Below are 18,363 nucleotides of genomic sequence, written 5' to 3' on the forward strand. Positions count from 1 at the left end.
AGATGTGGACTGTACCTTATGTCAGAAACAACTGGGGTATAAAAGCGCAGAGTCCAAGCTTTGTGACAGGGAACTCTCCCAGCTGATCCGCGAAGGCTTGATTCTGACTTCGATCTCTAAATGCAAATAGACTTCTCGTTCATGCGAGAGAGGTTCTTCCTTCACCTTCACAGCATCGCTATTGAAATAAACCACTCTCTCGTTTATTTTGACTCACCCCTGCGAGTCTCTGTCATCTCGCAGCAGAGGTGGACGAAGTACACAAATCATGTACTTGAGTTAAAGTCGAGACCCCCAAGGTAAAATATTCCTCCAGTAAAAGTAGAAGTTCCTCCCTTTAGACCTCCACTTGAGTAAAAGTACTAAAGTATTTCCCTTCAAATGTACTTAAGTATAAAGTAAAAGTACTAAAAGAGTAATTCTGGCTCTGATGTCCTGTTATCATTTTTATAACCAGACTGGCTTCATGAACTCATTTCAGGTGAAAGTCCTCCAGCGTCTCTCTTGGTAAACCAGTCTTTTAATAGAACGTCATTAATTAGTGACGCTGACGTCTATTAAAATGATCAGAAGCACAAAACACTGAAGGTAAACAGTTTCCATCAGGGAGAACCGAGTGGCTCTGAAATCACTTTTTACACACAAGCAAAGTTTCAGTTTCAGATTTATTTACAACTTAGTTCCAAGTTTAAGTTGAATAAAAACTGGCTTTAAACTCAGGATCACAGATGAGCTCCTTTACTATGTTGATCTGTAGGCGCCTGTTCATAAACATAAACCAGCCCAAACTCATTTACTATAAAATGAACTGGTGTTTGTAGAAATTCAGAAAAAAGCCGCGTCAGTCTCGACTGCATATGTGGACATATTTCTATATTGTGCTCTATTTACACAAAGTTAGGTTAGTTCATCATTTATGTTGAACAGACTCTCCCAAAGTTTTACGCTGCTGCGCTGACGTTGAACCGCGTGCTGCACTGGGTCGGTATGACCAACAGGTCAAAACCAGCTCTAAACAAAGTGACCGCTGGGCCCTGATTGGTGCTCTGGCTTTGCGCTTCTTTCGTTTTGACATGTTACGTTTTTATACACACAGAAACCAAAAGGAACGACAGATTTCTCAAAATGTAGGAGGAAAAAGTCGGATAATAGACTCTGAAATGTAGTGGAGTGAAAGGAAAAAGTCGCCCAGAATGGAGAAACTTCAGTACAGATACACCAAAAATACTAAAGTACAGAAACCAATTACATTTACTCAGTTACTCAGTTACTCAGTTACTGTCCACCACTGTCTCGCAGAAGGAGCGGTTAGCCCGTACCCAGCTGGCGGAGGGTGCTGCGCGCAGAGGCAGGGCTGCTCCAGCGTCTTGAGATCCTCCCTCTTTTTTGTCTTGCTCTAATTGGCTGATCCGCCGCGGCAGCTCGCATACTTTCGGACTGACGCCTCCAAACCCCTCCGGAAAATAAGCCGGAACTGCATGGACGTCGCTCTGTTCGCTCCAGCTCCGCGGCGCTCATGCGCTTCCCGGGATTTGATGGATTTTACGGGTGATTTTAGCGGCTGACTTCTCAAGTCTGACTCTGCTTTGATGTTCAACGAGCGGGCAGCCCCTCCTCGGTGAGTGCCGTAGCTGCGTAGACTGTTTGTAAACACGGTGAAGAAGGACGTGTAGGCGTCTTCTACACGGTTTTCCTTTTACGGCTGCAGTGTAGCAGAACTGGTTTCATCCGAGTGACGCGGCGCTCTTGGCGGACTTCTGAGAGTGCGAGAGCACGTGAGGACGAACGGGTGAAGGGAGAGGGAGGGGGCTTCTCTGAAAGAGGAGGGCACCATTTAATGAGAGTTAAAACCGCGTACGTGTTACAGTTCAACCTGTGCGTGATCATTCACGAGCGTGCTTTATAGCCTTGCGCGGTTTCGGGTGTATAGGAGGGGAAACCGCGGCTGCGCGTGAAGTCTGAGGGACTCTGGTCCAGCAGCGCTGCCCTTTGTTTTCACCGACCGATTCCTGCACAGATGTTGACGGAAGTTTGCAAAACGACTCGACCCTCAAAATGGATCCATCGGGTTGTGCTGGTGGCTTTTTGAACTGGAGGCGTCATGTGCACGAGGTCGTCTGCACCCAGTCGGGGCTTTGAACAGGCAGCAGGTGAAGTATCACACTTCCTTCGGTTTCGCTGGAGAGAACTAATCATACTCTTCAGCCGTGTGCGACCATGCCAGATCCATCGGGATCGAAGCCTGTTGGCTTTGCTTTCTAATGAGAAGCGGCTACCATTGGATACCATTAGAGAGCACCAGGTTCCTGTAGGACCCCTTTAGGAAACCATCAGACGCACCTGAAATCAGCCTCTCAAACCATTAGTCCTCTGCACTGTGATTTACTTGAGTTAAAGTAGAGTAAAATATTCCTCCAGTAAAAGTAGAAGTTCCTCCCTTTAGACCTCCACTTGAGTAAAAGTACTAAAGTATTTCCCTTCAAATGTACTTAAGTATAAAGTAAAAGTACTAAAAGAGTAATTCTGGCTCTGATGTCCTGTTATCATTTTTATAACCAGACTGGCTTCATGAACTCATTTCAGGTGAAAGTCCTCCAGCGTCTCTCTTGGTAAACCAGTCTTTTAATAGAACATCATTAATTAATGACGCTGACGTCTATTAAAATGATCAGAAGCACAAAACACTGAAGGTAAACAGTTTCCATCAGGGAGAACCGAGTGGCTCTGAAATCACTTTTTACACACAAGCAAAGTTTCAGTTTCAGATGACTTTATAAATTAGTTACAAGCTGAATAAAAACTGGCTTTAAACTCAGGATCACAGATGAGCTCCTTTACTATGTTGATCTGTAGGCGTCTGTTCATAAACATAAACCAGCCCAAACTCATTTACTATAAAATGAAAGTGTTTGTATGAATTCAGAAAAACAGAAACAGGCCAGTCACGACTGCATATGTGGACATATTTCTATATTGTGATGTTTTTACATAAAGTTAGGTTAGTTCATCATTTATGTGACGTATGTGCTCCCAAAGTTTTATGCCGCTGCGCTGACGTTGAACCGCGTGCTGCACTGGGTCGGTATGACCAACAGGTCAAAACCAGCTCAGAACAAAGTGACCGCTGGGCCCTGATTGGTGCTCTGGCTTTGCGCTTCTTTTGTTTTGACATGTGACGTTTTTATACACACAGAAACCAAAAGGAACGACAGATTTCTCAAAATGTAGGAGGAAAAAGTCGGATATTAGACTCTGAAATGTAGTGGAGTGAAAGGAAAAAGACGCCCAGAACGGAGAAACTTCAGTACAGATACACGAAAAAACTACTTAAGTACAGAAACCAATTACATTTACTTACTGTCCACCAGTGGATATCAACCCACCACAAAAACATTAAATACCATACTTAATGAGTATTGGATATGACCAGGAACCAACAGAAACGTTTAATGGTTTCTGTGCTTTTTTATTTTTTTCCAGCAGGGAGGGGCTTGGAGTTGTTTCCATATAAGCCCTACTGAGATGAGGCACCACATAACCATCTGTGTGTAGATAAGGGCTCTCTTCGTTTCCCTCAGCGATGCCTCATAGCTGTGACTACATGTTTTCCAGCTGAATTCTTTAAGCATATTTGATATTTGGAGGAATTTGCATATATACAACAAAAACATTGGATACAGACGCTTGCTTTTGGATATTTGTGAGCCGTTTGATAACAGGAGTACGTACATACAGATGGTATTTACTAGATAAAAGATGTTGATTTTGATTATCAATGAGGCATGTACTAGACTGGGGGCACTGTATCGCAGTAAAAATATGACTGTAATCTGTAATATGACTGATTTCGTAAGTTTTCCCCAAAAATGTTAAAGACAACATTCTACTCAATGGCCCATATTATGGAAAAACACCTTTTCTTCAGGTTTTTTTAAAGAGAAAGAGTTTGATGTCATATGTAAAATTTGTTAAAGTTCTTTTTTCTTCAAAGTCATTGTTTTTGTGATGTCACAAAAACCACCACATTGCCACGTACTAAAGCCTATGGCAGCTTAGCTCTGCACATTCATATTGACATTATAAGGAGTGTTTGAGCCTGGCCTGCTTTGTGAATGAGATTCAATACAGAGCAGCCAATCAGAACAAAGCTTGTGTACATATATCAGACTATTTCAAACTCAGAGGAACAGAAACAGCATTTTTAATTCTGAGTGATGAGCAGAAGTTGGAAAATGGACACACAATATGAATTATGACTGCTTTTGGTACACAAAGCCAAGCAAATGTCACAAGTGGACCTCAAAGGGGAAAAAAGGAAATATGTTTTTTAATTACTGTAATTACGTTGATTTGTAAATGCTTACCTCTGATAATTTGTCTTATTCAAGAAATGTAATTTTAGGACAAATTTGATCGAAATGAATTTTAGTTGATCCTGATCCATCCTGTTTAAAGCAGTATATTAACTGTTTTTTTTCTTCTTCTCTCTAATAGGTCTCATCTGGCATGAAAAAAAATCATCTCAAAGACAAAATATGATGAACAGCAAGCGGGTGCAGAGTTTCATGGAACCACTAGCTCAAGGCAAGATGGCAAGACTAGAGAGTACCATGGGGACCATGGTCCCTCCAGGGCTTTCCAAAGCAGACAATGTGCCACAGTACCCCCAAGACAAATCCTTACCCTATAGACAGAGCTACATATCTTGCTCTCTCAGTGGACAAGAGGCTTTAGATCTTCCTTCAGCATGGAGCCCCTCTAGGACTTGTGTGAGAAATGGAGGGAGCCCAGTGGTTCATTCTTCAGCCACAGTGGGCTCAATTACGAATCCAATCTTTTACAGACCTGAAAATGTGCCTTTCCCTGTGGACAGTGGCTCCCCTGCTGCAGCTGAAGAGTTAGCAGCAAAGCACAAGCTTGCCTACTATAACAGAAGCAAGCACAGCCCCAGTACTACAGGTGTAGTCTCTCCTGTTGCTGTTAGGAAACTTCCTGTAGGGTGCACAAGCCTGTCCCCCTCAACAGCAGAAAACTCAGTTGGGCTTGCTATTCCAAAACCAGTGTATGGACATAGCCCCTGCTGCACTGACCGAAAGTGCACAGTACGCCAGATCTATGCTGTGGAACGAGGGTTGCAAAGGGTGCCCACTCAAATGTTGGAGGATGACTGGGCTGCACATTACAGTCACTGGGCATATCTGCACAAAAAGGAGCAGGAAGCACTGATGCAGCAGAGGATATTGCCATTTGAGCACTGTGGAGAGAGGGTACCATTGAAAGATGTAACCACACAGGGGTACCATGGTCACAGCCCAAGCAGACTGAGGAGGGTATCTGCATTTACTGAGCCAAGCCATAGTAGCTACGCCTATAGCCCAGTTCATTCATTTGTCCCTGGTTCACCAGAGCACTGCCATCGTTTCCAGATGCGCCCACAAATGCATAAAGACCTGCCTCCTATGTATGAACCACTGACTAGAATGCATTATGGAACACCTACACATGGTTATCCAGATCGTCCTCATGTATCCAAATATCAAGAAATACCTCAGCATTCTTTGCTTTACTGCCCACAGAATAATGAAGAGGTTTACAGGCTGGAGAATCCTCGTCATATGGTTGAAAAGCAATGCCATGTTCCTCAGCCTTATTACAGTGATTTGCCAAATCCTTACTCTATGGTCCCAAGCCACTCTGCTACCAGGACTTTACCTGCTTATTCTGGTTATAGAATGCACTTAAATAACAGCCAAGTGAACCCATTCACAGAGAGGCCATGTCCCCCTCCCGTCATGCACCAGGCAGATCGACCTCTGGACTTCTCCATGCGGAGAGAGCAGAATGTGGACTCCCACCTAGAGCCTCATGGACAGGTTGGGACTTCAGGGACTTTCCACCAAGCACAGGTTTCAAATCATGTAGGCGCTAAAAATTGCAACGTATCCTCACCAGATCAGAGCCGAGACGGCTTTCCGGTTAGCAGCAGCCATAACTACATGGCCTCTCCTCAGAGCACTGGTGGTATATCTGATGAAAAGCAGGGTTTACGTATTTCAGACAATCAAGCAAACAGTACCTTAATATCTAAAAGGCACAGAGAGGAAAGTGATAATATTTGTGAAAATGGTCCTTCGGAAAAAGCTAAAAAGAACCAGCAGAATTTTAATGAGGCTCATTCGCCTTCTTCCCCTCCAATGCCAGTCATAAACAAAGTCTTTAGCCTGGCCCCTTACAAAGTCTATTTAGAAGCTACAGGCATGTTCTCCCCAGAACATCCTGATAGTTCTAAGCTTCAAGCTGGCTCAAAACCACTGAAAGAAGAGCCAGAACTGCAAAGCACAGACCCAAAAACTGCTTCAGGTCAAGATGACCCTAAGTTAAAAGCAGTCAAAATACCACCAGCTGGCAGTCATGACTCAGAAGAACTTCAAATAGTAAAGGTCAAAAAAGAGGAAGCAGAACCATCTTTTCAGTCAAAAATTAATGATGGCCCCAGTCCTGCAGTTAACCATAACTGCAATGATGGAGTCAAAGAAGAGCCAGAAGATTTAAAACCAGCAGTGTGCGATATTGAACACAACCCTGTTATTGTGAAGAGTGACTCTGAACCAGAATGTAAGCCAGTCAAGCCAGAAATGGCAGAATCCTGCCTTGAATTGAAGGTTGAGCCCAGCCTGATGGATAAAGTGGAAACTGTACAGACTCAAAACACCGTCACAAAACCTTGTGAACTTCCAGCCAATCTGTCTCCTAAAATTCCAGCTTCACTTAAGACATCCCAGACGTTTTCCATCAGTAATATCTCTCCTCATTGCCTTAAACTGTCTAGCTATAGTATCATTGCGCCTGAAGTTCTGAAAGCTCCTGTGACTCCAGGCCCTGAGGTTCTTCAGTCCCCTGCTGAAACAAGACCGGCTGTAAGCAGCAGCAGACAGGCCCGACATCAGTTCATGGAGCTTCACCAGTCACTCTGCAGGCTCGTATCAACCTCTGTTTCTCAAACCTCACATTGGGACGTCAGGGAATGGTTATCCAGTTTGAACCTTGTTTGTCCTCCAGCCAAAACCCAGAAGGTGTCATGCCTCCTGGGTTCCAAGGCCAGAGAGGTTTGGCTGAGAGGTGAGGAGACAGTGACGGCACTCCAGAAGGTCCTTGACCAGTTTGAGAATTATGTCAGAAGACGCGAGTGCCCCTTTCCTCATGTCATCAGAGCAGGGGCAGTGTTCATCCCCATGCTGGTGGTGAAAGAGGTCCTGTTTCCTCAGGTCCATGGCGCGTTCATAGACCAGGTGCTGCAGGAGCATAAAGTTGAGCTGCGGCCTACCACGCTTTCCGAGGAGAGACACTTGACTCAACTCCACAGACGGGCCTTTTCGTCTAAACTCCGTAGGCTCCTGTCCCTCAAACACCTGCCAGATATTTATCCAGATGTCCTTAACCTGCTCTACTATGACAGTGCCTGCACGTTCATTGGTGAGTCACTGACCTAAGACAGGTTCAACACTTAAGTCCTCATACTGTACCTTAAACCCACATTTTCTCCTCTAAGTTTATCTAGCTTTGGACTTTACTACAGAAGAAAGGATTTGCTTACCTCAAAATTACACGCTGTTGTTGTTCTTTCAAACTTTTGCATTTCATTTTTAGCATTCATGTGAAACGTAAGTGCAGGCATGTGCTTGCATTGATTATTCTTCACAAACTCAGTACCTGGGATCACAAAGTGCTGTAACACAACTCAGTCAGCTCATAAACTGCTCGATAATGACCTTTTTAGAGGAATTATAGTAAAAAAACACAAAAAAGAAAATACCTGGGTGTATTTCAAAAAGTAGGATTTTCAAGCAAACACATTCTAGTAAACATAGTTACTGTAGCTGTTACTGTTTCTGGAGTCCCTGTTGTTGCAGTACTAGTACCTGGCCTGCAAGTGATTCCCGACTTGTCCGCGTCATGACTGGGAAGCCTGTTAGATTCCGTGGTGGTGCATTACAAACGACATCTCTTACCTTCGTTTAGATTCCATGCCTGTTCCATTAATCCAATCATTATTAGGCTACTTGAATAATGCTGAGGAATCTGAAATTATGTTTTTACTTTTATAGTTTTTAATCCCTTTGCATTTAATTTTTTGTACCCATGCCTGATTTGACATACTTTTGTCATATTTTGTTTTGAACCCCATTCTTTTATTTTACAGATTCCACTCCCACAGATGATGCCCAAAAAATTGCTCAGGTACAGACACCAGCACTTTTCATTTCTTTTACTTTACTTTGTTAGCTTAGTATTGTTCTCCGTCTGCTTTTCTCGTTAGAGCTCGTTAGCTCTTAGTTGTAGAGGGGGCTTTGTGAGTGTAATGGCTCCACATGTACTGTTGTGGGTGAAAGACGGCTCTCTGTGTAATAGGATCAGATGTAGCGTGAAACGGAAACTGTGGTTTGGGATATCTGTCAGGTTCCGACACACACTTCCCACTTGGGAAGGAAGTGGCTAGTCATCTGGGAAAATCTTGAGCAGCAGCTGATAAACATTACAGATGTGAATTTGTTTTCTCACAACAATATTTGCTGTTGCACTATTATCACCCTGGATCTACCATCAAGTTATTTATGATTTACAGCTTACCCTGCATACATCATGCAGAGAGTCTATCTGTCTATCTGTCTATCTGTCATATATCGTATCCTTTTTTTTGGCACATCCTTTTTCTTCCTCATCCAAGCCAGTATTTCTTTATTTACATCAAGATATATGAATTGTGGTAATCTTTAATGAGCACTCTGTAAAGGCAGTCGCAGCCTGTCCAGCAGCTAGTCTGGTCTGATTCAGGCTGATGCATGTGGTTATATGCCACTGTTCTGACACTCAGGAACTTAGGAACTGTCGTAAAATGCATCTGTTGCTTTGACAGGGACTCAGGAACAGTTATAAAATGCATTTGGAGTTCTTTTCAGGAACGTAGGAACCGTCGTAAAAACTTCCAGGAATGCACAGACGTAAATGAGACTGAAGCAAAAATACATAAATAAATAAAACAAGAAAATAAATTCCACATCTTTATTAAAGCGTTGACTGGGTCCATTCTGCATGCGTTTGTTTGTGAGCTTGTGATTGTTAAAGAGCCTTTTTTGCTTTATTGTAGTACAGTAGATTCCAGTTTGCCTGTCTTGCTACTACCTCCTGGTGTAAATGGCTTCTCTTGCATTTCATGGATTTTGTTATTTTCTGGGCAGTTTTTTAAACTTTGGAACATTCTTTGCACATTTGGTTTGTGGTTGGTTGTTTATTTACAATAGTGTGCAAAAGTCAGACCCCTCCCTTCATTTTTTTCCTTTTTTTTCTGCAGACACATCTGAGGTTATTATGTAAAAGATAATCATCTTGCATAAGGTGAAAAAACAGGTTTCCAAAACTGGAGTGGTTAAAATGAAATAAAGACTAAATGGTATTTGAGACCGGCGGAGTGTGATGCCTCCGTCTGAGGTTATTGGTAACGGAAGCTTTTATCGATAATTTTTGAATATCAACAACAAAGAAATTGTTCACAAAGAAATGAATAGATTCATCAAACTAATCCACTCAGAACTGCTCTCATTCTCAGCACTTCGCTCCCAAAAACTGTAAGTTTGTTTACTTCAAGTGAAAACTAAACATTTCTCAGCGCTCTATGTATTTATCCTACTACAATATTAATAATAATCATCAACGAGTGATCATAATCAGAAGTAACAATGAAATGTTGGACTAAGATTATAATAATTTATCATATTTTTAAGATACATATTTAGTTTTTTTTAAGTATGAAATATAACATTCATTAATATAAATCATATGCTGTATAATGATTGATGATAAATGTACAAAATTTCTTTTTCCCCCATTTTTAACTTTTTTTTTTTTTTTTTTTAATGTTCTTAAACAATATAAATGAATACAAATGAATTTGGTCTTAAGACTCAACCACTACAAGGTCTTAGCCTTGACTTAGGCTATTATTGCCTTAACAACACCAGTAAGAGGACCTCTCAGGGCCATGGGTCTGCAGGGATGTGTAGCCGAAAACGAGCTATTACTGCGAAACGCAAATGGACATAAAAAATGTACTAGTTGTTTGACTCTACCACAAAAAGCTGGGCTTCGTTCACCAGTATCTTCATAGGTTTTTCCTTAAATTTGTTTTTGAGAGGTCCTAAAAATCTGTTTTCGGTTCTTGACATGTTCTTAAATCGCAGAGCTGTTCGCAGCTTTGTGCTCTTGAGTGTGTCTAGATTCTGTTCTAATCAAATCCCGGAACAAATCCCAAATAAGAAAACACTGAGTGTCCGAATCTTTGTGAGAACTGCGCAAGTGGATTTTAAGAAATTTCTTCTTTAAAATGATTGAATGAGGTCCAACATTCTCAGTATGACTATAAAAGACTAGAATTGATGTGGAATAGATTGAGAAGGGTCTGGCTGCAGACATGCACCCCGTCAGTTTCACACTCTGCCACAACATGAAGTGTTTTTTGTCGGTTTTATGAGGAAAAACAGCAAAACACGCACTGTTGGGCAACGAAAATCACATTGAATGTATATTAACGTTGCCATACTGATAATAAGATCATTAAATATGGATACTTTCAAAATAAAACCTACCACGGCGATAAGACGCGATGTCGAGTTTATTCGTAGAAAAAACAAAAAGGCTGACGCTGAAACTCGTGAAAGCCATGCTGAAGATCATTAGAACGGGTTATAATAAATGTAATATTGATTAAAATAGAACTTAGTAAGGATTCTAGGAGGTTGTGACAACACAGTCAACATATTACTGATCACTTTTGTTGTCATAACTTTCTGAGGAGTTACATTTCAGCATTGTGACGATGGAGAGAGCACCAAGCAGACAACGTTATGGGCACCAAAGCAGTATGCAGCTGATGGTTTTGCTTTGTAACAGGTGTTGACTTGATGGTTGCCATTAAAGCCCATTAGGAAATGATCAAATGTATGTGCAATCAGTCCCAGAACACCTGATTAAACAATCAGAATCCTTTACACTGAGATATCAACCCATCAGGAAAAATCCACCGTGCTGTTGGGCTGCTTCTGCCCTTGTGGCAGAGAGTGTCACTGGGGCTAAGAGTGCATCTGGCTGAGATTGCGTGTCTGCAGTCAGACTCTATTGAATGGATTTACAGTCTGTCTACAATGGAGTTACAAAATACACAGTGAATATTACATTTTGATTGATAACGCAGTTATTCCGTTTGATGCTTTCTTGATATAGATTTGCTTCTCAGTCCAGCAAGTTAAAGCGCTTCAGTTCTCAGAAGTCTTGAGTCTTGATTTTTTTAAGATTAATCTTTGACCTTTTCTCTGCAGGAGTAGAGCTCAGCTCCGCCTTTAAGACAGAATGTACAGAATGCTCTGATGAAGCCGAAGGTTTTGTTAATGAGCTGGACGTACACTGCCCATCCCCAAGGCCACAAACGCCGGATACCATCACACACCTGGAGAACCTCAAAGAAGCGTCTTGCCTGAAGAAGCACAAAAGCAAAGGCAGGGTGAAGAGTGCCTGCAAGAGGATGTTTTTAAGAGATGACAGTTCCTCACCTGAGGATGAACCTGCTGAGGAATCAGGTTGGTGCTTTGAAGGTTCTTTGACAGGGGAGGGCTGGGAAAATGTCCAAGTGGCCTGCAGTGATGAGGGGGGCCATGTTGAGGTGAAGATCGAGGAGGACGCCGAGCAAGAGCCTGAGAATTCCTGGGGGCGGCCGCTGACCTCTGATGACCTTTCGTCAGAAGGTAGCGACGCAGAGATGGAGATGTCCTCTTGGTCGTCGGGTCAGAGCCGATTGTCCAGCAGCTTCTCCAAGAGCCGCTCCGGGATGGTTCTCAAGCTGAGAAAAGTCTACTACACTAACAGCCGCCAGGGACGGGTCTCGCGCTACCAGAGGGTCCTGGACCAGTCTGAGATTCCAAACATGAGGAGTGAAGGTGATGGACGCAGGCGGTGTCGCAGGAAAAAGGAACACGGAGGCTCCAAGCCCAAAAAGCAACGTACGTTCTCCTCCGGTCTGCGTCGGCCGCAGTACTGCCCCTACCTTTCCAGTCGCCGTGCTTCGAAACATAGGCGAAGGTGGGTGCTGCGTTCAGCCGTGCAGACCGCCAGGCAGGCCCTGAGGAAAAGGTACCCCGACCTGGTGGGTAAAAGGATCCGCCACCTGTATGAGGAGAACGACAAGACAGAGGTGTGGTACAGGGGCGTGGTCCTGCGCATCCACGAGCCCCATCCCAACCCACTGAAGACCGTGTTCGAGGTGAAGTACGACAGCGAGCCTGAGTGGCAGTACTACCTGGAGCTGCTTGTGGACTATAAGAAAGGGTGGCTTAAAATCGAGGACTGAATTTGTTCCTGTTTTTGCTTTGGTGGTGGGTGGTGGTGTGACTGTTTAAGCTGTGAAGACGTTTGTTGATGCAGTACTTCCTTTCATTTGAAAAAGTGAATATGATGAACGAGCACAGGTGCTGTACCGAAAGACCCCCGTGACAGTTTCCTGTACCCTCATAGTTGTTTTTTCATTAACAATACTGTGCAATAGTCATAGGCACCTTAGAAAAACACTTTTCTCAAAAACACATTAAAATGTGTGCAAAATATGTTCATACAATAAGTAAGTTTTCTGCATGCCATGGTGTTTAACCATTTCCAGACCTCTCCCCGAGGAAGCTCAGTATTATTTGTAGTTGCTGTCCGGCACCTTTGGCTCAATCAGTCCTTCATTAAATTAACTCGGGTGTGCTGGTGATGCAATATAACAAATCTATACAGTGGATGGGGGTGTTGTGGAAATCAGCTAACAAGATATCAACGAATTTTTACTGTATTTATGTTTCTCTGCATTTACTTAGATGTTTTTATTGAATTTACAAGTTAGAAACGCAGCTACTGCCAAGATAAACGGTTTCAAGCAATTCACTTAGGTGCCTAAGACCTTTGCACAGTACTGTATACATGAGAAAATTCAAGTAATGCTTACATTATAACGGGTTATTGTTTACTCTGAATCAAGTCTATTTCAAGTTTTTAACAGCTGCTATATCTGATTTAACTGTGAAGCCAAATTTTATTTTTTTATTTTCAGTGAATTTGTAAGAGGTCTTCTCCTCCTAGAGTGAGCTGTTCCCATCGAAACATCCAGGTGATCCACATTCCAGAGCAGCAAAGTACCGACTGGCCATTATTCAGCGCTTCCGCGTTTACAGGTGTTTTATAATGGCTTGTGATGGTGTTTAAAGTTGAAATTCTTAAAATTCTTGAAACTTCCGTGATCCGTTTTCCCCCTTTCAGCCCTTCAGTCACACCTAGTGCCAGTCAGTCCAAAGTGCCTTCCTCTTTTCTGTCACACATAAGCTATGTTAAAAGGGCACCACTTCACAATATCAGCGGGTTAGAATCAGATTATTAATGGTTATCGTTAGATCATAAGCATTTTTAAAAGCATTAATAAACAGTTATAACGACGGCGACCTGTTGCTCAGTAGCCCCTTCATTTATACTGTTGAAGCTCAGATCTGCCTTCGTTTACTTTGCCTTCTCCATCAGTCAGCATCTGCCAGCTTCATCAGGTATTCATATTCATCAGGTATGATATGAGGACACTGTTGTCTCCTGTTATACCTGCTTTTTAGTGACTTTTAAAGTGGAATAACCATTAATAACAATACATTCGTTTTAAAACACCCTTTATAAGGGTGCACTTGTTGTAAAGTGGTATCATAAGAAGCATTTTATAGTATGAACATCTATAAAGAATAAGACATTGACAGCAATTTTAGAACAGAGTGCACATTCTCTGCATTTCTTTGTGAGCCATTGTTGACACTGCTGGGGGCTTTTTCTTAAAATACACCTATTTTCAGGTTTATTGACCATAAAGTTTGCTGCTCAGGAAAAAAAAGGTTTAATTTCATTGACTTTTGTCTTGTGTGGTGCCTCTGGTGGATGTATTTGTTTATTAAATTGGTTTGTGATAGATAGACTGTGCAGATATCACGTTTGTAATGAGGTTTGGATGGGTTGACTTTTACAATGACTCCAGCTCCCTCTTGTGGTTAAACTGTTCACTTTCCTCAGAGGTTAAGGATCTTTGATACAATCCAGTTTTGTGAAGCAGAATGTCTGCTTACTAATGCTGGGAGGTTTTAAAATCGCTGCCTAATTTTGTGCTACTGAACCAACCACTGGATGCACTCCATCACCTCCTCTTACTATACAGGTGCACCAGAGAGGTCACCAATTACAGACTGTCTGCGTCTGTTTCTCTGTATAATTTGTTAGCCCCCCCTTTACCCCATTCATCAGCAGTCAGGTCGGCCCACTCTATGCATTATTTGGGTGGGTCATCCTCAACGCTGCAGTGATACTGACAAGGTAGAGACACGGCAGCATTGCATGAAGCTCGCCACTCTGTGTTCATTCACCATCCACTCTATTAGGCACTGCCTTGTCGGCCCACCTGGTAGATATAAAATTAGAGACGTTAGCTCATCTGTTGCTGCACAATTGGTGTTATTATCTAGTGCTTCATTTGTGCTCAGTATCTGGATATTTGGCTGCAGTTTATTTGAAGGCTACCTTCAGTTGTGGGCAAAATTGGGGTTCCCAAAATTGGGATTTTCTAAGTGAAAAGAAGTTGGAACATCTTCCATCTGCACGTGTTAATGCACACTTTCTGTTTATTTGCTGAATGTAACATATTGCAACACAATAAAGCATAAAGTGTGGCATGTGCAAAGGTTATGGCACCCCTCCCCCCTATATGTTGGGCTCAGCAAATAAAAATTGTGCACTAAAATTTGATTCCCTGTAGAGCCCATGTCAAAAACATATGTTCTATTAACATTAGCTCATTTCACAATGCCCTGCCCTACATTTCCCAGCATGCACTGCAACGTAAAGTGTGCTCCCATTCCCCTACCCTAACAACAATTTAGGCAATTGCAGGTCAATTGCAGTCAGGGTTTCATGTAATATTTCAAATATATCTACTACAAGCATTATAATTTGTTGACATTTTGCCATATTTTGAATAAACAATGGCCAAATCAGGTTATAGCAAAATGTAATTTAAAATGAAGTGAACATATAGACTCTCTCTGGCCCTTAAATTGGCCCCTTTAGTGTTTGAGTTGGACTCCCCTGCTGTGGAGGATATTTTAATTATTCAGACGTTTGCATTTGATTGTACATATGGACTTCATAACACATGAATGAGCACTGAACAAAAACGTTTGTGAACAGTTTATGTGATTATTCACAGGATGACATACAACGCATTAGGAAGTAAATGGCTTTGTATTGACAGTTAGGAAGAGCATTCCCAAGTAAGGAACTTATAATACAGACGACCAACTGAAAACACCATATAAGGTCTGCGAAAGGTTTAATTGGTCATTAAACTGAAGCGATACTTCTCACACCTATTTTTTCCTCATTTAAGTTTCAGGGCATCTTTCAGAGAACCGATGCATGCTGTTCTTTATGATATTAATTCAAGAACATCATCTTGTGAATAGTGACACAAGCTGTTGTCGGAAGAAAACCTTGTATCTCCGAAATTGGAACTTTACAGGAGAAATAAAAAACATACTATAGTTTTAATGCAAGTCAATGGAACCAGACGTCTTTCCAGGTCATTTTGCGCCATTTCTTTTGCTCCATTCATCATGGAATTCACACACAATGTGAAGGGCAACCGGTCCTTTGAAATTATGTCAAAAACTGAAAAATGACAAAAATGGAGATACGAGGTTTTCTTCCGACAGTTGGCGGATTATTCTCAATTCAGCAGTGAGTTAATGAATGACCTGCCACCCTAACAACACTGCTCAGTGGTGGTCCTTTGGGGGGTCCTGATCATTAATAAACAGGATAAAGGGAGACTAACCAACTATCCAGAGAAACACTAAGAACTATAGTCTTACTGTAGAACTACAAAGTGTACACATACGGTAAGATGACCTGATAAAACAGACAATGGGTGTAGATACAAAGTTTAAAATAAAAAGAAAAAAAAAAAGACAAGACACAAAACATTTGCAACACTTTGCACTTTAATATTTTTCTCCAAAACAGACAACTAATTTATTCCACATTTTACACTATGTATATAAGAAATCAAACATTTTAATAGCATAAAGAAAAGATATATGTAGAAAAGTATTAAAAGTTTTTTTTTTTTGGATGTCTCAACCAAATGAAAGTAGCTGCTTTTTTTTTTTTTTGTTGTTGTTACTGTGAATGTTAAATTGGGATAGTTCATGAACTACCAAGACAGGATCAAATACACAGGGAGCCTCGAGAATCAGACCGGTCAGAGAGACACAGTAACAGCCACAGTGATCTGCATGACAGACAACCTAAAGACCATTGCACATCTTCACAAACCCCACTTAACTTCCAGCTGTCATGGGAGACACTGGGACACGATGGCGCTTCAGTCACATCCAAATGCTAAAGAGAACATCAGACATGCATTTGCATACGCTGCTCTGCATCCTGCCTAGAAGTCTAAACCCACGTCTAGCCGTGTTGATTTTAGTCGGATTATGAAAGCATACCTGGAAGACCCCTCACAGCTCTCAGCCATGTGCATTTCAGACGGGCTGAGTGCGCACAGCAGCAAGCTCCCTTCATTCCTCACACCTTGCTGAAGGACAGTATTCCTTTAAAAGACACTCTACTAACCCTGACAAGTCCAATTTGGGGGGAAAAAAAAGTGTCTTGTTAATGTGGACTTGCAACTAATCAGGCAGGGAATTTTAACTGAGGGCAGAGAAGGAGGATTAAGAAACACTGTTTTAGGGTTTTCATTTAAAATACACATCATTTCTTGAACAAAACCTGCGCTAGAATCACCCCCCCGCCCCGCCCCGCCCCGCCCATATGCGAACCAGAAGCATGAAGGTTATCCATTTGCATGATGGACACTTTGGTGTCATCAGACCACAGAAACCCATCTGCACTAATGCTGTATTTAAATTCTTCTGACCACCAGCTACACACAAGAGCAGAAATCCCCTCAACATGGGGGTATGTCACAGAGCAGGAACTCAGTAAAGCTAGATCATTTAAGCCAAAAAGTATCTCTCCAAGAAGAGGTCTCTGGGTAATGTCCCTTACCTCTCCTCCCACTGGATAAGCTTGACCATGGGCAAATCATTCTCCTTTGTGACTCATCTCCCAGCCCCCTTAAGCTCACAGAAGAACTAATGTCTTTGCCATTGTCTTTTCCCCTTGACTCTGATTAAACAGCTTATACAGTTCCAAAGCATAGCATGCTGGCTCAACCGCAGCTCTTCTATCAAGCTACTAAAGCCCTCGATTAAACCCTGTCCAAACTGCACCTGGCCTCGTACGTACAAAGGCATCTCAGAGTGGAGTACTGATCCAAAAACAGCTCTCGCTATCCTGTTTTCTTTACACACAAAGAAGAAAAAAAAGTGAAAACTAAGCCAAGATCAGCACTAGTACAGTGAGAATCTTCAATACACGTGACCCCCTGAGCACAGCATAGTTGAAAGCGACACTTAAATTTCACAGCAAAACACAAGAGATGACAGACTAGCAAACCTGCAGCGTTTGATATGGATGTGAGAAACACATCTGCTCGACAGTGGCTCAATCCAGAAAGCTTTTTCTGACCAACGCCATTCATACATGCCAGCACCCTCAAACCCCTGGCCCACAAGCACACCAAAGAAAACCTCAAGCCAGTTCTGGGAAGAACAAGAAACCTTTACACAGAGAGAGAGAGAGAGAGAGAGAGAGAGAGAGAGAGAGAGAGAGAGAGAGAGAGAGAGAGAGAGAGAGAGAGAGAGAGAGAGAGAGAGAGAGAGAGAGAGAGAGAGAGAGAGAGAGAGAGAGAGAGAGAGAGAGAGAGAGAGAGAGAGAGAGAGAAGCAGAAAATATAAAAGTTTTTTTATATATATTTATATATAGAGATATATATGAGTGAATGTCACTCAGTTTGGCTCTCAGAGGTTATTGGTATCACTCTTAAAATCAGATCACAGTTCAAATTCTACCTAAGGGGGAAAACGCACCAGAAAGGGGCTGGTGGAGTGCTAGAAAAGGTCTTCACCATTCTTTGTCAGTGGCATGTATTCCTACAGGTTGTGTCTTCTTAAGAAACTCCTCCCAAGACTTGACATCATTCTAATTCCCCTGCTCTTCTTGCCAGTGAGCTCTTGTAGCTTTGAGCAATAAACTAAATGCTCCTCCTTGGCATACTGCGTTTCATTTGGCAGAGTTCAGTCTTCAGTCTCCTACAGCGCTGCTCCGGCCCCGGGGGAGGGAGGAGGGGGAGGTTGG

At 42.3% G+C, this 18,363-nt stretch overlaps 1 protein-coding gene across 2 annotated transcripts; it reads left to right on the forward strand.

The window, feature by feature from the left end:
• The first annotated feature begins 1,326 nt into the window (after positions 1 to 1,326).
• c7h15orf39 (chromosome 7 C15orf39 homolog) lies at positions 1,327 to 11,506 on the forward strand. 2 transcript variants are annotated; one of them, XM_017691530.2, is made up of 4 exons: positions 1,327 to 2,150; positions 4,495 to 7,473; positions 8,201 to 8,238; positions 11,370 to 11,506. In XM_017691530.2, exons 1-4 carry the CDS (start codon positions 2,102 to 2,104, stop codon positions 11,373 to 11,375), a joined length of 3,072 nt encoding a protein of 1,023 aa, XP_017547019.2. In that variant the 5' UTR covers positions 1,327 to 2,101; the 3' UTR covers positions 11,376 to 11,506. The 2 variants fall into 2 exon arrangements, with proteins under 2 accessions (XP_017547019.2, XP_017547029.2); XM_017691540.2 differs by having other exon boundaries at positions 1,332 to 1,618.
• Positions 11,507 to 18,363: the final 6,857 nt, after the last annotated feature.

Source organism: Pygocentrus nattereri, chromosome 7, assembly GCF_015220715.1.
Source record: "Pygocentrus nattereri isolate fPygNat1 chromosome 7, fPygNat1.pri, whole genome shotgun sequence".
Classification (NCBI taxonomy): domain Eukaryota; kingdom Metazoa; phylum Chordata; class Actinopteri; order Characiformes; family Serrasalmidae; genus Pygocentrus; species Pygocentrus nattereri.

Excerpts from the sequence above, each read along its gene's own strand:
- c7h15orf39 (XM_017691530.2), top strand. The coding sequence starts at position 2,102 with ATGTGCACGAGGTCGTCTGCACCCAGTCGGGGCTTTGAACAGGCAGCA. Across the intron at positions 2,151-4,494 it reads GGGCTTTGAACAGGCAGCAG|GTCTCATCTGGCATGAAAAA; the intron begins GTGAAGTATCAC and ends TCTCTCTAATAG. Across the intron at positions 7,474-8,200 it reads CAGTGCCTGCACGTTCATTG|ATTCCACTCCCACAGATGAT; the intron begins GTGAGTCACTGA and ends TTTATTTTACAG.